Source organism: Rhinoraja longicauda, chromosome 36, assembly GCF_053455715.1.
Source record: "Rhinoraja longicauda isolate Sanriku21f chromosome 36, sRhiLon1.1, whole genome shotgun sequence".
Taxonomy (NCBI): Eukaryota; Metazoa; Chordata; class Chondrichthyes; order Rajiformes; family Arhynchobatidae; genus Rhinoraja; species Rhinoraja longicauda.
The window spans coordinates 19544021-19568370 of record NC_135988.1 but is presented as its reverse complement, the minus strand read 5'-3'; the positions used below and the strand labels follow the sequence as shown (position 1 = coordinate 19568370).

At 45.9% G+C, this 24350-nt stretch overlaps 1 protein-coding gene across 2 annotated transcripts; it reads left to right on the top strand.

The window, feature by feature from the left end:
* Positions 1-1761: 1761 nt before the first annotated feature.
* On the top strand, positions 1762-23967 carry snrnp27 (small nuclear ribonucleoprotein 27 (U4/U6.U5)). Of its 2 annotated transcripts, XM_078428755.1 has the most exons (7): positions 1777-1920; positions 3231-3275; positions 5976-6105; positions 6232-6311; positions 9375-9454; positions 17044-17108; positions 23139-23967. In XM_078428755.1, exons 1-7 carry the CDS (start codon positions 1887-1889, stop codon positions 23191-23193), a joined length of 489 nt encoding a protein of 162 aa, XP_078284881.1. In that variant the 5' UTR covers positions 1777-1886; the 3' UTR covers positions 23194-23967. The 2 variants fall into 2 exon arrangements, with proteins under 2 accessions (XP_078284882.1, XP_078284881.1); XM_078428756.1 differs by lacking the exon at positions 3231-3275 and having other exon boundaries at positions 1762-1920; positions 23139-23966.
* Positions 23968-24350: the final 383 nt, after the last annotated feature.

Here is a 24350-nt window from a genome sequence, read left to right as displayed (position 1 = left end):
GGGGAAACATCATTGGGGGGGGGTAGCACTTTATTGGGCTGTGATCTTTTATACCTGAGTGAGCCTGAAACTAATATTTGTCTGGCCTTTCTCCCCCTCCCAGAAGATTTATCTGTTGATTAGAATGGCACAGTGGCACAGTGGCACAGCTGCTGACTCTGCACCAGAAACCAGGTTCGATCTTATCCCGGTTGCTGTCTGTGTGGTCTGCATGTTCTCCCTGTGATCATGAGGATTTCCTCTGATTTCATAGAGTCATACAACATGGAAACAGGCCCTTCGGCCCCACGACCATGCTGATCAAGATGCCCATCTAAGCCTGTCCCATTTACCCGCGTTAGGCCCATATCCCATATTTGGATGTTGGAATTAGAAGTAACATTAGCAAATTGGCAGATGACACAAAGTTGGGTGACAGTGTGAACTGCGAAGAGGATGTTAGGAGGTTGTAGGGTGACCTGGATAGGTTGAGTGAGTGGGCAGATGCATGGTAGATGCAGTATAATGTGGACAAATACGAGGTTATCCACTTTGGCAGCAAAAATAAGGAGGCAGATTATTATCTCAATGGTGTTAGATTAGGTAAAGGGGAAGTGCAACAAGACCTTGGTGTACACCAGTCCCTGAAAGTAAGCATGCAGGTACAGCAGACAGTGAAGAAAGCTAATGGCATGTTGGCCTTCATAACGAGAGGATTTGAGTACAGGAGCAAAGAGGTCCTTCTGCACTTGTATAGGGCCCTGGTAAGACCACATCTGGAGTATTGCATGCAGTTTTGGTCTCCTAATTTGAGGAAGGACGTCCTTGCTATTGGGGCAGTGCAGCGTAGATTCACGAGGTTAATCCCTGGGATGGAGGGACTGTCATATGAGGAAAGTTGTGTAGGAAAATCACAAAATGGTGGAGTAACTCAGCAGGTCAGGCAGCATCTCTGGAGACTCAGCGGGTCAGTCTGAAGAAGGGTCTCGACGTCACCCATTCCTTCTCACCAGAGATGCTGCCTGACCCGCTGAGTTACTCCAGTACTCTGTGATACCTTCATCATATGAGGCAAGATTGGAAAGACTGGGCTTGTATTCACTGGAGTTTAGAAGGATGAGAGGGGATCTAATAGAGGCGTATAAAATTATAAAAGGACTGGACAAGCTAGATGCAGGAAAAATGTTCCTAATGTTGGGGGAGTCCAGAACCAGGGGCCACAGTCTTAGAATAAAGGGGAGGCCATTTAAAACTGAGGTGAGAAGAAACTTTTTCACCCAGAGAGTTGTGAATGTGTGGGATTCTCTGCCACAGAGGGCAGTGGAGGCCAAATCACTGGATGGATTTAAGAGAGAGTTAGATAGAGCTCTAGGGGCTAGTGGAATCAAGGGGTATGGGGAGAAGGCAGGCACGGGTTACTAATTGTGGACGATCAGCCATGATCACAATGAATGGCGGTGCTGGCTCGAAGGGCCGAATGGCCTCTCCTGCACCTGTTTTCTATGTTTCTATGTGTCAGTCCCGCCATCCCGGGAATTAATTTGGTGAACCTACGCTGCACTGCCATCACGTCACCCGTTCCTTCTCCACAGGTGCTGCCCGTCCCGCTGAGTCACTCCACCATTTTGTGTCTATCTTCAGTGTACATTTCCCCCCAACATATTGACAGTGGGCCTCACCTCACCTGGCGACGCCTCGCCTGGCCTCACTGTGGTCCTCCGGCCACTGGGAGCACTGCCGGCCGCTGGCGGCGCTGTGGTCCTCCGGCCGCTGGGGGCGCTGCCGGCCGCTGGCGGCGCTGTGGTCCTCCGGCCGCTGGGGCGTGCCGGCCGGGGCCGCTGGGGCCGGGATTGCGGCGGGCCCGCGCTTCTGGAAGTTTCTGGCACCGGGTCAGGGCGACGGCGGACATGGGGCGGAGCCGGAGCCGGTCCCCGCGGAGGGGTAAGTGCGGCGTGCCGGGGGGAGGGAGGAAGGAAGCTACCGGGAGCCCTTTGGCCCGTCGGAGCGGTGCGGTCCCTTCCCGTCCCCAGCGCCGCCGCCCACGGCCCGGTCCTCCCCTCCCTCTCCCCCTGCCCCCACTCCCCCCCCCCCCCCTCTCCCCCTGCCCCCTCTTCCCCCCCCCTCTCCCCCTGCCCCCACTCCCCCCCCCCCCCCTCTCCCCCTGCCCCCTCTTCCCCCCCCTCTCCCCCTGCCCCCTCTTCCCCCCCCCTCTCCCCCTGCCCCCCTCTTCCCCCCCCTCTCCCCTGCCCTCTCTCCCACTGCTCCCCCTGCCCCCACTCCCCCCCCCTCTCCCCCTGCCCCCACTCCCCCCCCCTCTCCCCCTGCCCCCACTCCCCCCCCCTCTCCCCCTGCCCCCACTCCCCCCCCTCTCCCCTGCCCCCACTCCCCCCCCCTCTCCCCTGCCCCCCTCTTCCCCCCCCCTCTCCCCTGCCCTCTCCCCCTGCCCCCACTCTCCCCCCCTCTTTCCCCCCACTCTCCCCCTGCCCCCACTCTCCCCCCTCTCCCCCTGCCCCCCCTCTTTCCCCCCACTCTCTCCCTGCCCTCTCTCCCACTGCTCCCCCTGCCCCCTCTCCCCCTGCCCTCTCCCCCCCTGCCCCCACCTCCCCTGCCCCCACTCTCTCCCTGCCCTCTCCCCCCCGCCCTCTCCCCCACTGCCCCCTCCCCCTTCCCCCACTCTCTCCCTGCCCTCTCTCCCCCTGCCCCCTCTCCCCCTGCCCTCTCTCCCTCCTGCCCCCACTCTCTCCCTGCCCTCTCTCCCCCCTCGCCCCCTGCCCTCTCTCCCCCCCCTGCCCCCACTCTCCCCCCCTGCCCCCTCCCCCCTGCCCTCTCTCCCCCACTGCCCTCTCTCCCCCACTGCCCTCTCTCCCCCTGCCCCCTCCCCCACTGCCCTCTCTCCCCCACTGCCCCCTGCCCCCCCCTCTCCCCCCTGCCCCCCCTCTCCCCCCTGCCCCCCCTCTCCCCCCTGCCCCCCTCTCCCCCCTGCCCCCCTCTCCCCCCTGCCCCCACTCTCCCCGCCTGCCCTCTCTCCCCCCGCCCTCTCTCCCCCGCCCTCTCTCCCCCCCGTGCCCTCTCCCCCCCCGTGCCCTCTTTCCCCCTGCTCCCTCTCCCTCTGCCCCTGCCCTCTCTCCCCCACTGCCCTCTCTTCCCCCACTGCCCCCTCTTCCCCCACTGCCCCCTCTTCCCCCCACTGCCCCCTCTGGCTCGCGCCCTCTGCCCCTCTTGTATGAAAGTTAAATGTATCGTTTCCGCAGAAATCAATGTGATTAAAAGCGAGGGGGCTGGACCAAGACGTACAGGTATGTAGGTTAATTGGCTGGGTAAATGTAAAAATTGCCCCTAGTGGGTGTAGGATAGTGTTAATGTGCGGGGATCGCTGGGCGGCACGGACTTGGAGGGCCGAAAAGACCTGTTTCCGGCTGTATATATATGATATGATATGATAAGAGGCATGGAATATGTGTGGTGCCCCAGAGAAGATAAATGACCTCAATTTCAACTGGCAGGTTCCCCTAGATGTTATGAAATGCATGGATTGAAAAGGAATCAATGTATTCCCACTACTCATGAAAGGGTAGAAAGGTGAGATGCTGGAGCAAAAAAAACAAGCTGCTGGAGGAACAGTGGGTCAGGCAGCATCCGTGGAGGGAATGGACCGGTGACCTTTCAGGGCAGGTCCAGGCATGTTTCTGTGCTCCATGTTTATTGCTTCTTGACCTCTAAGACAGCCACCTTATGTAGTCCAGGACTGAATGGTTTTACACAGCTATCCAATGGATTAATCTTCCCTGCCATCACATTCCAAATGTCACGATACTCTTCCTTCATGTGGTTTTGGCATCCATGCAACACTACGGGGGAAAAGAATGTTTGTAGTTCTCATGGTAATAGATGAAGAAAGGTTCCAACCCCAAATGTCACCTGTCCATTCCCCCCCCCCCCAAGATTTTCTTTATTTCCAAAAATAAACTTTATTCAGAATATTAAAATATGTATAAAACACATAGACAACAGTGCAAAAATTCTTCTGACATTCTCAGCGTGTAAACATTCATTAGCGTCATGTTCGGAAGTGTTCGCAAATTATCCTAAACCCAAACAACCTTGCTACTCATCACCCGCTGAGTTCCTCCAGCAACTTTGTGTTTTGCTCAAGATTCCAGTATCTGCAGTCTCTTTGTCTCCATTTTAAGGCTCAGTCAGAAGAAGGGTTCCGACCCGAAACATCGCCTATTCCTTCCACAGGTGCTTCCTGGCTCGTGGAGTTCCTCCAGAGAAAGAGAACGTGTTCCTGATGCAAATTACCAGGGAAGTTTTGGATTTGCGATAAAGGTTGTGATAGCAGGGCATATGGAAAGTCATATTTGTGAAAGATGAACAGTTTTGTGAAAAAGAACAAGTGTGTGAAAAGTGCCACTTGAAAACTCCATTGCCAGAGTGAAGCAACATGCATACCACCTCATATGCCACTTGGGTATCTTACAGCCTAACGGTATCAACATTGAATTCTCCAATTTTTGGAAACTTAACAACCCCTCCCCTGGATTTGCACCCATTTCTCCCTGTCACCTTCTCCCTTGCCCTTTTCCTTCCTCCGGCTTCACAATTCACGCCGACTTTTTGTCTTTTCATCTCTGCCCTTTGTCCAAGACCATAAGAAGTATGAACAAGAATAGACCAAGCAGCCACCTGAGCCTGCTCAGCCATTCAGGAGCATTGCAGTTGATAACAATCCTCAAGCTGACTTTCCTGCCCTTCTCCGTAATTCTTGATTCTCTTGCTGATTATCAATCTCAGTCTTAAATATATGCAAGGTCTCATCAGTTGCAGCAAGGAGTTTTAAATCTCGGGGGGGGGGGGAGTCTTTCTTGTATTTCTTTTAAATGGCCCCCTCTTTATTCGGAGACAGTGCCCTCTGGTGCTGGATTCTCCCACAAGCAGAAACATCCTCAGCATTTTCATTTCTAACCTCTATGCAACAATAAAGACTGCCCCTCATACTGCTAAAGACAGAATAGCTCAGACACGAGCACTGTGATGCCATCTACTCCCCTAATCCCACGGAACAGCATTGGTCTGTATCCCTCTACAGTCTTCCTATCCAAGTAGCTGTCTAAATGCCTTTTAAATGTTGTAATTGTATTTGCCTCCACACCTCCTCTGGCAGATCGTTCAATATAACCACCTTCTGTGATAATAAAGATCTTTCAAATCTGTTAAATTTCTCTCCTCAAACTCATACTCCAGTTTTAAGCTCCCCTGCTAGGAGTTCATAGGATCGACACAAAATGCAGGAGTAACTCTGCGGAACAGGCAACATCTCTAAGAATGGGTGAAGTTTTGGGTCCAGACCCTTCTTCAGCCGTCTGAAGAAGGGTCTCGACCCGAAACGTCATCTATTCCTTCTCTCCAGAGATGCTGCCTGTCCCGCTGAGTTACTCCAGCATTTTGTGTCTATCTTTGGTTTCGACCGATATCTGTAGTTCTACACAGGAGCTCATAGGAGCCCCTCATAATTTCGTAAACCTCCCTAAGGTCACTCTTCGGCCTCCTATGTTCCAGTGACAATAAACCCAATCTCTCCTTATACATCCAGGCATTTATTGAGACAAAAAAACAAATGCAACAGAAATTTGTTCAAGATCCAGGTGAATAATTGGCATACAATTTAGAGTGCACAGTAGTGGTGAAGCAGATTTGTACGTGTGGTTTGGGAACACATTGTGAGGTCAGCATGTGCTCATGACCACCTTAAGGCATTTTTAAATAACATCTTCCATCTGCTCCACAATTTATCAACAAGTTACTGCTGGGTTTATGTCATTGACCTCGTTGATTCTGGCTTATAATGGAGTTCGGCCTACTTGTTCACTGATTTACACCAACTTTGTATTTGGTTATGTCGGCATCATTAAGGCAACGGAATCCACCATTTTATTCAGTTAGCATTTTAGTTTGGTAATATTTATGGATATAACATTTTTTATCTCTGACTGCAGAGCGCCGTCGGTCAAGATCGACATCCAGAGAAAGAGAAAGAGTCAGGCGGCGTGAGCGATCCAGGTCACGGGAGCGAGACAGAGAGCGGAGGAGGAGCCGTTCAAGATCACCTCACAGAAGACGGTCAAGGTCTGTTTTGAACGATAAGACATTTATTACATTTTCTGCTTTTTGGAAAAGATTCTACGGCATTGTTACAGCATGTGTGTAAATCGCTGAGTAATTATATTTTTCTGCTTTCTGATGGGACGACAGGTCTCCACGACGGATAAGGTCAAGTTCAACATCTCCTTCAAGGCCGAAAGATCAGGAGGCAACAGAACATGAGATCTCAGGTAAGTGATAGGTCAGCCACAATCTCTGCTTCATCAACGCAGGTACAATCTGCAATTTCATGTGTCTTGAACAAATAGACATTTACTCATCTCCAATTGACTAGCCCAAGCAGTGATGACGTTTCTGGTCGAGACCCTTCTTCAGACTGATGTCAGAGGAGGGGGCGGGACAAAAAAAGGATGTAGTTGGAGACAGGAAGACAATGGTAGAACTGGGAAGAGGGAGGGGAAGAGAGGGACAGAGGAGCTATCTAAAGTTAGAGAAGTCAATGTTCATACCGCTGGGGTGTAAGGTGCCCAAGCGAAATATGGGGTGCTGTTCCTCCAATTTGTGATGGGCCTCACTATGACAATGGAGGAGGCCCATAACAGAAAGGTCAGACTGGGAGTGGGAGGGGGAGTTGAAATGCTGAGCCACCGGGAGATCAGGTTGGTTGAGGCGGACTGAGCGAAGGTGTTGAGCGAAACGATCGCCAAGCCTGCGTTTGGTCTCGCCGATGTAGAGAAGTTGACATCTGGAACAGCGGATACAATAGATGAGGTTGGAGGAGGTGCAGGTGAACCTCTGCCTCGCCTGGAAAGACTGTTTGGGTCCTTGGATGGAGTCGAGGGGGGAGGTAAAGGGACAGGTGTTGCATCTCCTGCGGTTGCAGGGGAAAGTGCCTGGGGAGGGGGTGGTTTGGGTGGGAAGGGACGAGTGGACCGGGGAGTTGCGGAGGGAACGGTCTCTACGGAAAGCAGAAAGGGGAGGAGATGGGAAGTGGTGGCCAGTAGTGGGATCATAGAAACATAGAAAATAGGTGCAGGAGTAGGCCATTCGGCCCTTCGAGCCTGCACCGCCATTCAATATGATCATGGCTGATCATCCAACTCAGTATCCCGTACCTGCCTTCTCTCCATACCCCCTGATCCCTTTAGCCACATGGGCCACATCTAACTCCCTCTTAAATATAGCCAATGAACTGGCCTCAACTACCTTCTGTGGCAGAGAATTCCACAGATTCACCACTCTCTGTGTGAAAAAAAACTCTCTCATCTCGGTCCTAAAAGACTTCGCCCTTATCCTTAAACTGTGACCCCTTGTTCTGGACTTCCCCAACATCGGGAACAATCTTCCTGCATCTAGCCTGTCCAACCCCTTAAGAATTTTGTAAGTTTCTATAAGATCCCCCCTCAATCTTCTAAATTCCAGCGAGTACAAGCCGAGTCTATCCAGTCTTTCTTCATATGAAAGTCTTGCCATCCCAGGAATCAATCTGGTTAACCTTCTCTGTACTCCCTCTATGGCAAGAATGTCTTTCCTCAGATTAGGAGACCAAAACTGTACGCAATACTCCAGGTGTGGTCTCACCAATGCCCTGTACAACTGCAGCAGAACTTCCCTGCTCCTATACTCAAATCCCCTCGCTATGAATGCCAACATACCATTCGCTTTCTTCACTGCCTGCTGCACCTGCATGCCTACTTTCAATGACTGGTGTACCACGACACCCAGGTCTCGTTGCATCTCCCCTTCTCCTAATCAGCCACCATTCAGATAATAGTCTGCTTTCCTGTTCTTGCCACCAAAGTGGATAACCTCACATTTATCCACATTATACTGCATCTGCCATGCATTTGCCCACTCACCTAACCTATCCAAGTCACGTTGCAGCCTCCTAGCATCCTCCTCACAGCTAACACTGCCCCCCAGCTTCGTGTCATCCGCAAACTTGGAGATGTTGCATTCAATTCCCTCAAACAAATCATTAATATATATTGTAAATAGCTGGGGTCCCAGCACTGAGCCTTGCAGTACCCCACTAGTCACTGCCTGCCATTCTGAAAAGGACCCGTTTATTCCTACTCTTTGCTTCCTGTCTGCCAGCCCGTTCTCTATCCACATCAATACTGAACCCACAATACCGTGTGCTTTAAGTTTGCATACTAATCTCTTATGTGGGACCTTGTCGAAAGCCTTCTGGAAGTCCAGATATAACACATCCACTGGTTCTCCCTTATCCACTCTACTGGTTACATCCTCGAAAAATTCTATAAGATTCGTCAGACATGATTTACCTTTCATAAATCCATGCTGACTTTGTCCAATGATTTCACCACTTTCCAAATGTGCTGCTATCCCATCTTTAATAACTGACTCTAGCATTTTCCCCACTACCGATGTTAGACTAACTGGTCTGTAATTCCCCGTTTTCTCTCTCCCTCCCTTTTTGAAAAGTGGGGTTACATTAGCTACCCTCCAATCCTCAGGAACTACTCCAGAATCTAAAGAGTTTTGAAAAATTATCACTAATGCATCCACTATTTCTGAGATCCCGTTGGAGATGACGGAAATGTTGGAGGATAATATGTTGTATACGCTGGCTGATGGGGTGGAAAGTGAGGACAAGGGGGACTCTATCCTTGTTACGAATGGGGGGAGGGGGAGCAAGAGCGGACAAGACTGTCCCCGTTCGCTTACAGACTTCTCTCCAAGTAGCTGCTCTCTACTTTGCCAAGTCCTTTCTTGCATTGAAATCCTAATTCAGGTTGTTAATTTCCAGTCCATCTGTCCTCTAGACAATAGACAATAGACAATAGGTGCAGGAGTAGGCCATTCAGCCCTTTGAGCCAGCACCGCCATTCAATGCGATCATGGCTGATCACTCTCAATCAGTACCCCGTTCCTGCCTTCTCCCCATACCCCCTCACTCCGCTATCCTTAAGAGCTCTATCCAGCTCGCTCTTGAAAGCATCCAACGAACTGGCCTCCACTGCCTTCTGAGGCAGAGAATTCCACACCTTCACCACTCTCTGACTGAAAAAGTTCTTCCTCATCTCCGTTCTAAATGGCCTACCCCTTATTCTTAAACTGTGGCCCCTTGTTCTGGACTCCCCCAACATTGGGAACATGTTTCCTGCCTCTAATGTGTCCAATCCCCTAATTATCTTATATGTTTCAATAAGATCCCCCCTCATCCTTCTAAATTCCAGTCTATACAAGCCCAATCGCTCCAGCCTTGTATTAGTTAGATGGTGTATAAATTGTAAATTGCTTACATACATATATATGTTTATATTTAGAAGCAGACATGGAGGGTAAAACAGAAGAAGAGATTGAAATGTTAAAAATCATGGGATTTGGTGCTTTTGATACTTCAAAGGTAAGTGTGGATAGTTAAAAGCTCTAATTCATTTTTGGACAAAAATATGTTTACCTTGGATAATGTCTGTTAAAAGGAAATTAGATGAATTAGTTGGATGTCATCTGGATCAGGTCTTGATGAACAAGGCACTGCCATTGCAAAGTCACTTCACTGACAAATATAATTACATTCCCAAATATTTTTTAATAAACTGATATTGAATCACGAGCAAGAACTTGACAAATGAACATAAGCAAAATTACAATAATGAACAAAAACTAATCTGACAGAACCAGGAGCATTTAACTTCCACTGCAGTGTTTGGCAGAAAGGTAGTGACAATATTACAGTTCCTGGTTGTGCAGTTCTCTCAGTTGGAAAACGATCCCTTCAAGTTAGCAAAGTACCCATATTATGGAAAGCAAGAGGAACAAATTCAACACAATGCCTATTATCAGGACTTTAAAGGGTACAGTTCTGAGAAACTTGATACAATCATTTTAGAAGAGGTGAATAATAGTGGGGAATGTTGATGGATCTTATTTATATTGACTTGTGGAGTTTGATAAATACTTGCTGTAACAGACATATAGCCAAAATTGAAGCATGTAGAATTGAAGTCAAATGAATGGGCTGGATATGAAATTGCATACACCTCGGGACACAGAAGAGTCACCGCATATCTCTTTGTTTTGTCTTTTGTGGTGCACTGCAAAAGGCATGGAATCAGAACATTATGGCTAGCTAGGTGCAGATAAGCAGTGGTGCTTTATGGAGGCTCCAGCTAGCATGCAACTTGATCCAGTGAAAATACCCACGCAATTGCAGTATGGAGTTAGCAAATTAATGGCGTGTGCACATTTTTAAGCCACTACAAGATATTGTTGACCACGGTGAAGACATGACGTACTGAACCCTCTTCTGTTGAATAGTATTTATATTTAACACTTCAGAACATGCCAAAATAAATGGTGCTTTATGAAAGCAATTTCCATTTGGTTGATTTTGTTTTGTTTGCCATGGATTTTAATTGGATTAATGTGGTTATTAAAAAAAAACTTTGGCCTTCCAGAGGTTTAACAATTGAACTGGTAAATTAATTTGAGTTGAATGCTGCTGCATACTAAAATTTGGGCTCAAGAATTATGTTTAGCTGTAGAGATTTTCAACAACGATTGCATTCCAAAATACGTATTCACTGTAAAAGCACTTTAAGACATCGAGAATGCAACAGTAACTAGACTAATGCATGTTCGTTCTTTAGAGTCGGTACTTCCAATTGCTTTTCACTGAATCCTACCAAAATTGTGGATCTTTGGACATTGTGAGATGAGATGTAGGATATCTTGTAATCGCATTGGTGCCTCATACGTATGTGCATTATAAGAATGATTGACATGTAGATTATGATTATTTGCCCAGCGGAAGCTGAGTGAATGTTGTTCTACAGCTACATTTGTCTTGCCTATTAAAAATCTGAATACTATGGAGTTACTTCAGAAATGGAAGTTAATATCAGGTACCCTTAAGCATTATCCAGATGTAATAAGAATCTGATGATTTTTTTCTACCTGATCGTCCATATCCCTTGATTCGTTTAGACAATAGACAATAGGTGCAGGAGTAGGCCATTTGGCCCTTCAAGCCAGCACCACCATTCAATGTGATCATGGCTGATCATTCTCAATCAGTACCCCGTTCCTGCCTTCTCCCCATATCCCCTGACACCGCTATCCTTAAGAGCTCTATCTAGCTCTTTCTTGTGTCCAGACGTCTGCCAATCTTGCCCTGGAATTTGTTGAATGTTTACAAGCTTCTTGGGTGGTGAATTCCAAAGAATCACTTTAAGTAAAATAATTTATTTCCATCTCTGAATTAAATAACCAAACTCTACCTTGAGACTGCACCATTTTTCTCCATGATTCTCCAACCAGAGGAAGCAGCATCTTATCCTTTCAAAATGTTATATTGCACATAAATATCTAATTTCTCCAAAGCCCAGTGAGTCGATTTCCCACCTTTCTCAGTCTGTTCTAATGGCATAGCTCCCACACCCCAGGAATCATTCCAGCACAGATCCACGTGGGCCAACTCCCTAGACTGCTATAGTGTTGGTTACAAAAACACATCTCCAAATTGTACACCAGATGTTTTCACCAGAGCTCTGTGTAATTACAGTAAAACTGCCTGTTTGTAGTCCATTCCCCTAACAATAAGCACCATTTACCTGCCTATTGACCAGCATGAACATGACTTTACCTACATTTCCTGAACGATTAATATATACATGCTTTATTCACAAAATGCTGGAGTAACTCAGCATCTGCAGTTATTTTCTTACAATATATACATGCTAGTACATGTTGATAATACCAATGAGTCTTAGTGACAAACCTTTTATGTTTATTGTCCCATATTTCTATATTGCCATTCTCCCAATCCTCTATGTATTGTCCAACAGTAGATGATTTTAGTTATGTAAACTAGTTGTGTAAAGATTTTCTTTTGTTTCTTTCCAGATTCTCTGCTCTGTGTCATACTTTAGCCCTATCATGGTAATCTTCTGTATCAAGATTTAAGGAGGCATTGAGTGTTTTAAATGTGATTAATAAATTGGCAATGTTCAGTGACCAACTGTGGGCCTGATCCAAATATATGTGGACCAGAGCAGGATATAGTTTTCTAATATATTAAACATAAACATATATTGCTGTTGTGTTCAGACCTATTTGAGTAGTATGTGGAGTTTTAGATTTACACTATAGAGTAGGAATGTTACAGCATGGAGGTTTGTACTGATTCACGAGGATGCAATCCGATACGAGGGAAGACAAGTCAGCTGTTTTGATTGGAACAGAGGAAACGTTTAAGGGATTTTGATTAAGGGATTTTAGAATAACACCGCACAAATTAAATGAAGAGATTAGTTGCTTTCTCATTTATTCAGTTTTCGGGGTGCAGACATTGCTGGCATTCCAACATTTATTGGCCATGAAAATGTGGTGGTCCTTCTGGTGAAGTTGCTCACGCAAGCTGTCAATATGGGACAAGGATAATCTTCATTGGCCTCCAATCCACCATTCTAAGCTTTCATTCTTTCCACCACTGGTACACTGTGCCTGCAAGTGTGTACATTTATAAAATGCACCATCTTTACTTATCTAAGCTACTTCTTCCCCCAAACCTGTAACTTCTTCCATGAAGATGGGTAAGGATGACAAGGGCCTGGGCATCATACCTATAAGGTTCTCCTCCAAGTTGCACACCATCCTGACTTGGAAATATATTGCCATTACTTTATTGTTGCTGAGTTTATAGGTTGAAACTGAATACCCCAGAGCATTATTGGAAATACCTTCACCATCATGCTTATCAAAAGTTGCAACAAGATCTTGATCGGTTGTGGGCAAGTGGGCTGAGGAATGGTTAATGGCGTTTAATAGGGTTAAATATGAGGTATTGCATTTTGGGAAGTCCAACCAGGGCAGGACCTACACAGGGCTCTGGGGAGTGTTGTAGACCAGAGGGATCTAGGAGTGCAGGTACATAGTTCCTTGAAAGTGCCGTCACAGGTAGATAGGGTAGTCAAGAAGTCTTACAGTGCATTGGCCTTCATCGGTCAGAATATAGTGTATAGAAGTTGGGACATCATGTTACAGTTGTACAAGACATTGGTGAGGCCACATTTGGAGTATTGTGTTCAATTTTGGTCACTTTGTCACTGGAAAGATGTTAAGCTGGAAAGGGTGCAGGTAACATTTATGAGGATGTTGGCTTGACCTTTAGGGAGAGGTTGAGCAGATTAGGACTTTACACCTTGGAGTGCAGGAGGATGAGGGGTGATCTTATAGAGGTGTATGAGATCATATAACATATAACAACTACAGCATGGAAACAGGCCTGTCCGGCCCTACCAGTCCACGCCGACCATTCTCCCTGACCTAGTCTCATCTACCTGCACTCAGACCATAACCCTCTAATCCCCTCTTATCCATATACCTATCCAATTTACTCTTAAATAATAAAATCGAGCCAGCCTCCACCACTTCCACCGGAAGCCCATTCCATACAGCCACCACCCTCTGAGTAAAGAAGTTCCACCTCATGTTACCCCTAAACCTTTGTCCCTCAATTCTGAAGCTATGTCCCCTTGTTGGAATCTTCCCCACTCTCAAAGGGAAAAGCCTACCCACGTCAACTCTGTCCGTCCCTCTCAAAATTTTAAAAACCTCTATCAAGTCCCCCCTCAACCTTCTACGCTCCAAAGAATAAAGACCCAACCTGTTCAACCTCTCTCTGTAGCCTAAGTGCTGAAACCCAGGCAACATTCTAGTAAATCTCCTCTGTACCCTCTCCATTTTGTCGACATCCTTCCTATAATTTGGCGACCAGAACTGCACACCATACTCCAGATTCGGCCTCACCAATGCCCTGTACAATTTTAACATTACATCCCAACTTCTATACTCGATGCTCTGATTTATAAAGGCAAGCATACCAAACGCCTTCTTCACCACCCTATCCACATGAGATTCCACCTTCAGGGAACAATGCACAGTTATTCCCAGATCCCTCTGTTCCACTGCATTCCTCAATTCCCTACCATTTACCCTGTACGTCCTATTTTGATTTGTCCTACCAAAATGCAGCACCTCACACTTATCAGCATTAAACTCCATCTGCCATCTTTCAGCCCACCCTTCCAAAAGGCCCAAGTCTCTCTGTAGACTTTGAAAATCTACCTCACTATCAACTACTCCACCTATCTTAGTATCATCTGCATATTTACTAATCCAATTTGCCACACCATCATCCAGATCATTAATGTAAATGACAAACAACAGTGGACCCAACACAGATCCTTGGGGTACTCCACTAGACACTGGCCTCCAACCTGACATACAATTGTCAACCGTTACCCTCTGGTATCTCCCATTCAGCCATTGTTGAATCCATCTTGCAACCTCACTATTAATACCCAACGATTTAACCTTCTTAATCAACCTTCCATGTGGAACCTTGTCAAATGCCTTACTGAAGTCCATATAGACAACATCCACAGCCTTGTCCTTATCAATTTCCCTGGTAACCTCTTCAAAAAATTCAAGAAGATTAGTCAAACATGACCTTCCAGGCACAAATCCATGTTGACTGTTTCTAATCAGGCCTTGATTATCCAAATAATTATATATATTGTCCCTAAGTATCTTTTCCATTAATTTTCCCACCACAGACGTCAAACCAATAGGTCTATAATTGCTAGGTTTACTTTTAGAACCTTTTTTAAACAAAGGCACAACATGCGCAATGCGCCAATCTTCCGGCACCATCCCCGTTTCTAATGACGTTTGAAATATTTCCGTCATAGCCCCTGCTATTTCTGCACTAACTTCCCTCAATGTCCTAGGGAATATCCTATCAGGACCTGGAGACTTATCCACTTTTATATTTTTCAAAAGTGTCCGTACCTCCTCTTCTTTAATCCTCCTAATTTCCATCACTACTCTACTTGTTTCGCTTACCTCACATAATTCAATATCCTTCTCCTCGGTAAATACCGAAGAAAAGAAATTGTTTAATATCTCCCCCATTTCTTCTGGCTCAGCACATAGCTGTCCACTCTAACTCTCTAATGGACCAATTTTATCCCTCACTATCCTTTTGCTATTGACATATCTGTAGAACCCCTTGGGGTTTACTTTTACATTACTTGCCAAAGCAGCCTCATATCTTTTTTTCGCTTTTCTAATTTCCTTCTTAAGATTCCTTTTACATTCTTTATATTCCTCAAGAACCTCATTTACTCCCTGCCGCTTATATTTATTGTATATCTCCCTCTTTTTCCGAACCAAGTGTCCAATTTCCCTGGAAAACCATGGCTCTTTCAAATTATTATTCTTTCCTTTCCACCGAACAGGGACATAAAGACTCTGTACTCTCAAAATTTCACCTTTAAATATCCTCCATTTCTCTATTATATCCTTTTCATAAAACAAAAATTTCCATTTCACTCCTTTTAAATCCTTTCTCATCTCCTCAAAATTAGCCTTTCTCCAATCCAAAATTTCAACCCTTGGTCTAGATTTGACCTTCTCCATAATGACATTGAAACTAATGGCATTGTGATCACTAGACCCAAAGTGCTCCTCAACACATACCTCCGTCACCTGACCCATCTCATTTCCTAACAGGAGGTCCAACACTGCCCCTTCTCTGGTAGGCACCTCTACGTATTGCTGCAAAAAACTATCCTGCACACATTTTACAAACTCCAAACCATCCAGCCCTTTAACATCATGAAAGAAAATGACAGGTTAAATGCACAGTCTTTTACCCAGAGTAGGGGAATCAAGAACTAGAGGACATAAGATGAGGGGGGGGGGGGGAGTTCAATAGGAACCTGAGGGGCAACCTTTTTGCACAAAGGCAGTAGGTATATAAGAACAAGTTCACAGGGGAGAACTGAAGGCAGGGACTATCGCAACGTTTAAGAAACATTTAAACAGGTACAAGGATAGGATAGGTTTAGAGAGATATGGGCCAAACACAGGCAGGTGGAACTAGTGTAGATGGGGCATGTTGGTTGGCATGTGTAAGTAGGGCTAAACTGCCGCCTTCTATGCCGTATGACTCGATGAATAACTGCAGTGATTCCATCATCAGTTCTGGGGCACTTAGTGTTGAATACATCTCAATGAAAGGATTTTTTTTTAAATGACCTAAATGCTTAGCAATCCTATGTTGTAACCTAAAATCATTGCACACTAGCAACCCATATTCTTAGCAGATTAAATAATAGTCTCAAATTGTAACAGGATTCTGGGTCATTAAAGTACAATGTCTGCAGGCACCATATATGTACCGTTATGTAACGTACAATTTCTATGATGGAATTCCCCGTTTGTCATGCAGCTGGCAGCCACTGTTATTCCTCGGGTAAACATGCGCAATACACCCCAAAATGAAGCATGTGACAAGGAATCCAATCTCCACAAAAAAAAGCTCCTTTCCTTATGTAGTAATAAGGCTGCACACTATTGTTCATTTTTCCTTTCTTCAAACCAGCTGTACTGCTCCATTTAGAACGGAGATGAGGAAGAACTTTTTCAGTCAGAGAGTGGTGAAGGTGTGGAATTCTCTGCCTCAGAAGGCAGTGGAGGCCAGTTCGTTGGATGCTTTCAAGAGAGAGCTGGATAGAGCTCTTAAGGATAGCGGAGTGAGGGGTTATGGGGAGAAGGCAGGAACGGGGTACTGATTGAGAGTGATCAGCCATGATCGCATTGAATGGCGGTGCTGGCTCGAAGGGCTGAATGGCCTACTCCTGCACCTATTGTCTATTGTCTATTGACAGCGAAACACTAAAGTACAAACTGGAAATGCTGGAAAAACTCAGCAGGTAAGGCAGCATCTGTGGAATGAGAATGTTTCAAGTCAAAGAACACATCTGCAGCTGTATGATTTCCAATTACCGCGAGATGCTATTTTGGAACAGATTGAGTTGGAATTGAATCTGTTGGATCTTGCTCAGTGTAATGCATTCTATTTGCTGAAATTACAATCAGTGTTTCCAAGCTTGTCTGATTTGTATTCTGAATTTTGTTTTGTAGGGAAAGAAAATGGATGGTTCTGTTAATGCTTATGCTGTTAACGTACAGCAGAAAAGGAAATATCGGTGAGTATGCAGAACCTTTAGTTTAATTTAGAGATATAGCATGGAAATGGGCCCTTCAGCCCACTGAGTCCATGCCGACCATCGATCATCCCTTCACACACTAGTTCTACGTTATCCCAGTTTCTCATCCACTCCTTACACACAAAGGGCAATTTTTACAGAGGACAATTAACCTACAGACTCGCACGTCTTTGGGATGTGGGAGGAAACAGGAGCACTCGGAGGAAGCCCACAATGTACAGGGAGAACATACAAGAGAGTCAAGAGTATTTTACTGTCAGAGATAGAGATTGCCGTAACCATTTTGTAATTTGACAATATCGCAAAAATATAGCGACAATAGGCCAATCAATCCATCAAGCCTGTTGTTCCTTTGGTCGGTTTGGATCTAGCTGATCCAATAGACAATAGGCAATGGGTGCAGGAGGAGGCCATTTGGCCCTTCGATCCAGCACTGCCATTCAATGTGATCATGGCAGATCATTCTCAATCAGTACCCCATTCCTGCCTTCTCCCCATACCCCCTGACTCCGCTACCCTTAGAGCTCAACCAAGCTCTCTCTTGAAAGCATTCAGAGAATTGGCCTCCACTGCCTTCTGAGGCAGAGAATTCCACAGATTTACAACTCTGACTGAAAAAGTTTTTCCTCGTCTCTGTTCTAAATGGCCTACCCCTTATTCTTAAATTGTGGCCCCTGGTTCTGGACTCCCCCAACATTGGGAACATGTTTCCTGCCTCTAACGTGTCCAACCCCTTAATAATCTTATATGTTTCAATAAGATCCCCTCTCATCCTTCTAAATTCCAGTGTATACAAGCCTAGTCGCTCCAGTCTTTCAACATATGACAGTCCCGCCATTCCGGGAATTAATCTAGTAAACCTACGCTGCACGCCCTCAATAGCAAGAATATCTGGACTTCAGAAGGGCTAAACATCCAAGGACGTACACGCCACTGGAGATAAATGGGTCTATTGTGGATAGGGTGAGCAGTTTTAAATACTTGGGAGTCCGCATCACAGAGGATCTGACGTGGGCAACGCACATTGCCGCACTGGTGGGTAAGGCTAAGCAGCGCCTTTACCACCTTAGACAACGGAGGAAATTCAGAGTGTCTCTGAGGATCCTTCATTGCTTCTACTCTGGGGCTGTAGAGAGCATCCTGTCCGGCAACATTACAGTCTGGTTTGGGAACAGCTCTGCCCAGGACAGGATGGCCCTGCAGAGAGTAGTGCGTTCGGCAGAACGCACCATGGGAACTACACTCGCCCCCCTGCAGGACCTATACATCAGGAGGTGCAGATCCAGAGCAAGCAAGATCATGAGGGACCCCTGCCACCCCAGTAACGGACTGTTCCAGATGCTACGATCAGGCAAACGCCTCCGCTGTCACGCTGCGAAAACGGAGAGGATGAGACGGAGCTTCTTCCCACAGGCCATCAGGACTGTCAACTTTTATAACCCCAGAGACTAAATTTTTGTCGACAATAATAGTAACTTATTAACTTTATTTATATGCTGTAACTGTAATTCTTTTTTGTGCACAACCCGCAGGCATTGCCACTTTCATTTCACTGCACATCGTGAATGTGTATGTGACAAATAAATTTGACTTGACTTGACTTGACTATCCTTCCTCAAATTTGGAGACCAAAACTGCACACAGTACTCCAGGTGCAGTCTCACTAGGGCCCTGTACAACTGTAGAAGGACCTCTTTGCTCCTATACTCAACTCCTCTTGTTACGAAGGCCAGCATTCCATTGGCTTTCTTCTCTGCCTGCTGTACCTGCATGCTTCCTTTCGGTGACTGATGCACTAGGACACCCAGATCTCGTTGTACGTCCCCTTTTCCTGACTTGACGCCATTCAGATCAAAGTGGAGAGTATTCTACCACACTGCTTCCTGATGCTTTGTAGACGATGGAATGGCCTAGAGCTATCAGAATATGTGTCACACTGCAGATTACCCTGGACACCAAAGAGAGCTTATTTCTAATATTGTTACATATAAGAAATTGAATTTATGTCAAATGTATTTCAAATAATATGATACGTTTCAAATATTGCTGATTTGAACTTGCAATCAGATGAGCCACGATGGTCATGAATAGTGGTAAGGATCCAGGGGTCAAATGGCTTATCCTGCTCCTGATTCCTAATTAAATGCTCTTCATGTCTTTACAGTACAATTTAGAAAGTAAACTCTAAACTGCATAAAATGTCATTATAAACATAGCACAAAAAGTAAGGAAATTTGTGTTTGGTAGATTATTTCTTTGTTGTAACAATGCTTCTTGGCAATAAATCTTATACCGTTGGAAAGCCTGTTTATTTCCCTTTTAAATGGTGCCACATTTGTAAGGAACATGCATTTGTGGGATGAGCAGCAGAGCTGAGTATATGGGTTGCGCCCATGAAAAATTTGCCAAATCTTCTCTGCCAATGCCAAACAGCTTATTCTGCTGTTGCTATTGACTCTTGTTTTGAGCTTCTGGTACCCCCAGGTGCTGACAATCAGGTGCCTGATTGGCACCTGATTGGCAGCATCTGTGAGCATGGGCCCTGCTACAGTGGTCAGTAGGTGTCTGCTCCAAGAATCGGCATGCCACGTTTGACTGATCTGGATAGGGCCCGTGCGATAGGGCAACTTCAAGCTGGTGTTCCGCAAAACCAAGTTGCGGCATTATTTGGAGTGAGCCCTAGTACCATCTCCAAAGTGAAGGCCAAGTTCCATATAACGGAGGATGTCAGAGACAGGCCGCGAAGTGGGCGTCCCAAGAAGACGACACCCGAAGAAGACCGTTTCCTCACCCTGTCAGCACTTGGGAACCGTAGGCTGTCTTCTACAGATTTGCAGTCAAGGTTTGCAGGACGATATGGCCGACGGCTCTCTGCCCAGACAATTCGGAACAGACTGCACGCAGCCGATCTCCGGTCTCATAGGGCTGCCAGGAGGCCTGCCATGACTGCCCTTCACCGCCAGGCCCGTTTGCGCTGGTGTCGGCAACACGTGCACTGGAACCTGAACATGTGGAGGAACGTTATGTTCAGCGATGAGTCCAGATTCTGCCTACGGCAGTTGGATCATAGGGTCAAAGTGTGGAGAAGACGCGGAGAACGCTATGCTGATTGCTGCACCGATAGAGTAACATCTTTTGGTGGAGGCAGTGTGATGGTGTGGGGCGGCATCTCCCTCACTGGAAAACGAGGCTTGTCATCATTGGAGGCAATCTCAATGCAGAGAGATATCGAGATGAGATTCTGCACCCAGTGGCAATCCTATATCTCCACAGTCTGGGACCGAACTCTATCCTCCAAGATGACAATGCTCGCCCCCACAGAGCAGGGTTTCTCAGAGACTACCTCCAGAATTTGGGAGTGGAGAGGATGGAATGGCCTGCCAGCAGTCCTGACCTCAACCCCATTGAACACTTGTGGGATCAGCTTGGGCGTGCTGTTTGTGCCAGAGTGACCAACACAACCACGTTGGCTGACTTGCGACAAATGCTGGTTGAAGAATGGGATGCCATCCCACAACAGTGTGTGACCAGGCTGGTGACCAGCATGAGGAGGAGGTGCCAGGCTGTTGTGGCTGTGTATGGTTCTTTCACACGCTACTGAGGCTCCTGTTTATTAAATGAATAAATTGTTAAATTGCCAATATGTCTTGTTTCTTCAGACTTCAATCATCCAATCCACCAAACAACACCGAACAAGAGTCAATGGCAGAATAAGCTGTTTGGCATTGGCGGAGAAGATTTGGCAGATTTTTCATGGGCGCAACCCACATATTCAGCTCTGCTGCTCATCCCACAAATGCATGTTCCTTACAAATGTGGCACCATTTAAAAGGGAAATAAACAGGCTTTCCAACGGTATAAGATTTATTGACAAGAAGCATTGTTACAACAAAGAAATAATCTACCAAATACAAATTTTCTTACTTTTTGTGCTATGTTTAGCTTTAAAGAAATAAGAATTTATTTCTTGCAAGTAAAACACCGCATTTCTTCTCGCTGTGAATAGGCTCCAGCAAACATCCTTATTTTGGAATAGTGGCATCTAGTTCTAGATTTTCCCACAAGGGGGAATGTCTTCTCTAACTAGATCCCTCAACTACTTTGTTTTCATTACATGAGCAACTAGCACCTCTGATGTAGTGGCCAGTGGTAAACAAGCTCCAGTGGAAACCTTCATTGTGTAAATTAGAAAATGTTTGTAGAAAGTTGTCCTTGTGGTATTGATGTCATGTCAGAGGTTTAACATGTCTCTGAAACCCTGTATTTGCTTCCTATCTTAGTCACATAGAAACATAGAAAATAGGTGCAGGAGTAGGCCATTCGGCCCTTCGAGCCTGCACCGCCATTCAATATGATCATGGCTGATCATCCAGCTCAGTAACCTGTACCTGCCTTCTCTCCATACCCCCCTGATCCCTTTAGCCACATGGGCCACATCTAACTCCCTCTTAAATATAGCCAATGAACTGGCCTCAACTACCTTCTGTGGCAGAGAATTCCACAGACTCACCACTCTGTGAAGAAATGTTTTCTCATCTCGGTCCTAAAAGACTTCCCCCTTATCCTTAAGCTGTGACCCCTGGTTCTGGACTTCCCCAACATCGGGAACAATCTTCCCGCATCTAGCCTCTCCAACCCCTTAAGAATTTTATATGTTTCTATAAGATCCCCCCTCAGTCTTCTAAATTCCAGCGAGTATAAGCCTAGTCTATCTAGTCTTTCTTCATATGAAAGTCCTGCCATCCCAGGGATCAATCTGGTGAATCTTCTCTGTACTCCCTCTAAGGCTAGAATGTCTTTCCTCAGATTAGGAGACCAAAACTGTACACAATACTCCAGGTGCGGTCTCACCAAGGCCCTGTACAACTGCAGCAGAACCTCCCTGCTCCTACACTCAAATCCTCTTGCTATGAATGCCAACATACCATTCGCTTTCTTCACTGCCTGCTGCCCCTGCACGCTTGCTTTCAATGACTGGTGCACCATGACACCCAGGTCACGTTGCATCTCCCCTTTTCCTAATTGGCCACCATTCAGGTAATACTCTGCTTTCCTGTTCTTGCCGCCAAAGTGGATAACCTCACATTTGATAATTAATAAACCATGACCTTGTGCAAGCAAATGTGTTCATAAAAAACATTTTATTCAGCTGGAAGTGATCTTCTGCAAGGAAAGCATCACAGAACATGAGGTCCAGATACATCACATATTTAACAATTTGAAATACTTTTTCTGGCATCCGTCCATCTGCGGGAGATGATGGTGTGGCTTGGCGTTGTCCTGCTTGGAGAGGGGGATTTTTCAGTGTCCTCTCTATTTGATTTGGCCGCTGAGCCTGGGCAGGTAAATGGGAATACAAACTTGCCCAGCATCTGCATTCCCCTCTCGACCTGATAGGCTGATCCAGAGGGACGGCGTGGCCGCTGCGTCTGGGGCCTACTCGGTTGCAGGAGTTGCCGGAAGGCAGACGCACGAGGGGTCAGCCGGCCGTCTCTAGGGACTCCAGCTCCAGTGCCTTTGGCTCTCCTGAGCCTCACCCACAAGGCAGCGGGCGGGGTGCTATTTAACCCGTAGTTGGGACCTGGTTGATGGACGTCAGGACATGTCCACACGCCGGCGGTCCTGCACATCGCATCTCTGGGGGCCAGAGTTCCTCCGAGATCCCCGCACAGTTTAGCCTGGGACTGAAGGTGGCCGCAGTTACCATGTGTTGCCATGAGGAGGCACTGCGAGAGTCTTGATGATGCAGAGGTTATGTACTGGCAGGGGGAGGCTCACGCACTCGGCTCCCTTTTTCGCAAAATTTGCTTGCCAGTGGCATCTGGATTTATACCAGGGCACTAGACACATGCAACACCCTGTGGCTCGCACCACCAACACACCAACACACTATATGTCATTATAATGTATGTAAATACAAATTGCCACTGTTACTTCAATTAGAGTCGTTTCCATTAGAATTTGTTTGCAATAGTCACTTTTAATAACCTACTTTTCTTTCTCACACAGGCAATACATGAACAGAAAGGGTGGATTTAACAGACCTCTGGATTTCATTGCATAACCTATTTTAGGCCTGGACTGCCTGATGATGTGAAGTTATTAACACTGTCGTCAGACAGCAGTTATTCTTCATCTTATGCTATAGTTCCCAAGCATAATATTTTTTTGCACATCAGTGTAAAGCACTAGTTGTAGGCATGGTTTTCACACTTGTCAGTTCAATTTTGACAAGATTCTCTCCAAATACATTATCTATAGAAATCAGAACTGTTAATTTATGGACTCTGCAACTTCAACATTGATCTGTTTGTCCTTGAACTGTACTTTTTATTTCAGATTTTCGACATCACGTTTTTTATTATTATAGTATTGAAATTGTGAAAGCTTCCACCTTAAAACAAAAAATTTTGTGCAGAATATTTTCGTTATTATTAATGAACATCCAATTTAGACTAAACAAATGTAAATTGTGAATACGTAGAACACTGGTTCTAATGGGTTTGTAGGTACGGTCACATTAATATCTACTGCTAACTGTGTTCCACTTCTACATTACCGGATAGAAGATTCCTTTTACCTACTATTTCTTTGGTTTGTATCAATAACGAGCATCTTGCAAATTGAGTTAAATGTACAGTGATTTGTTGCAAATGCAGATGCTAGACATAGCCTTCAGTTTAACTGACACATTTTTGACATCTCAGTGACCCATTATGTATGTATGCATTCCACATTTTACTTTTCAAAAATCCCTTAGTCGACATAGTCAAGCATTGAGCAACTAAAATAAAAACCAATAGTTTTGTGAACTAAATAAAATTCAATGCTTGCACTAAGGTGTGTCGTGTGTAGAATTTTGGTGCAATTCATAGTTTGAGGTATTTACCATTCATTAGCTTCCCCGTTTTTCCTGGTGAATACAAATTCTGTCCCTCAATCTTCAGCAACTTTCCTACCATTCAATGATGTCCACTATAAACAGAGGTTTAAAAGGTTTCAACCTATCCTCACAGTCTCTAGACTCTATTTCACAGGGGAAGCCGGTCTCAAACAGGGAATCTTATGAATTGCTAGCCTCTGCTGCTGGAAATGTGAAATGCTCATAACTTGAATGAGAGACAACCAAACAAACTTCTTATCAGCAGTCGTTTCAGTACAAATCAGATACTTGCAGAATAGACAAAGGACATTTGGCCTCTTGTGTTTGGGGGCGGGCGG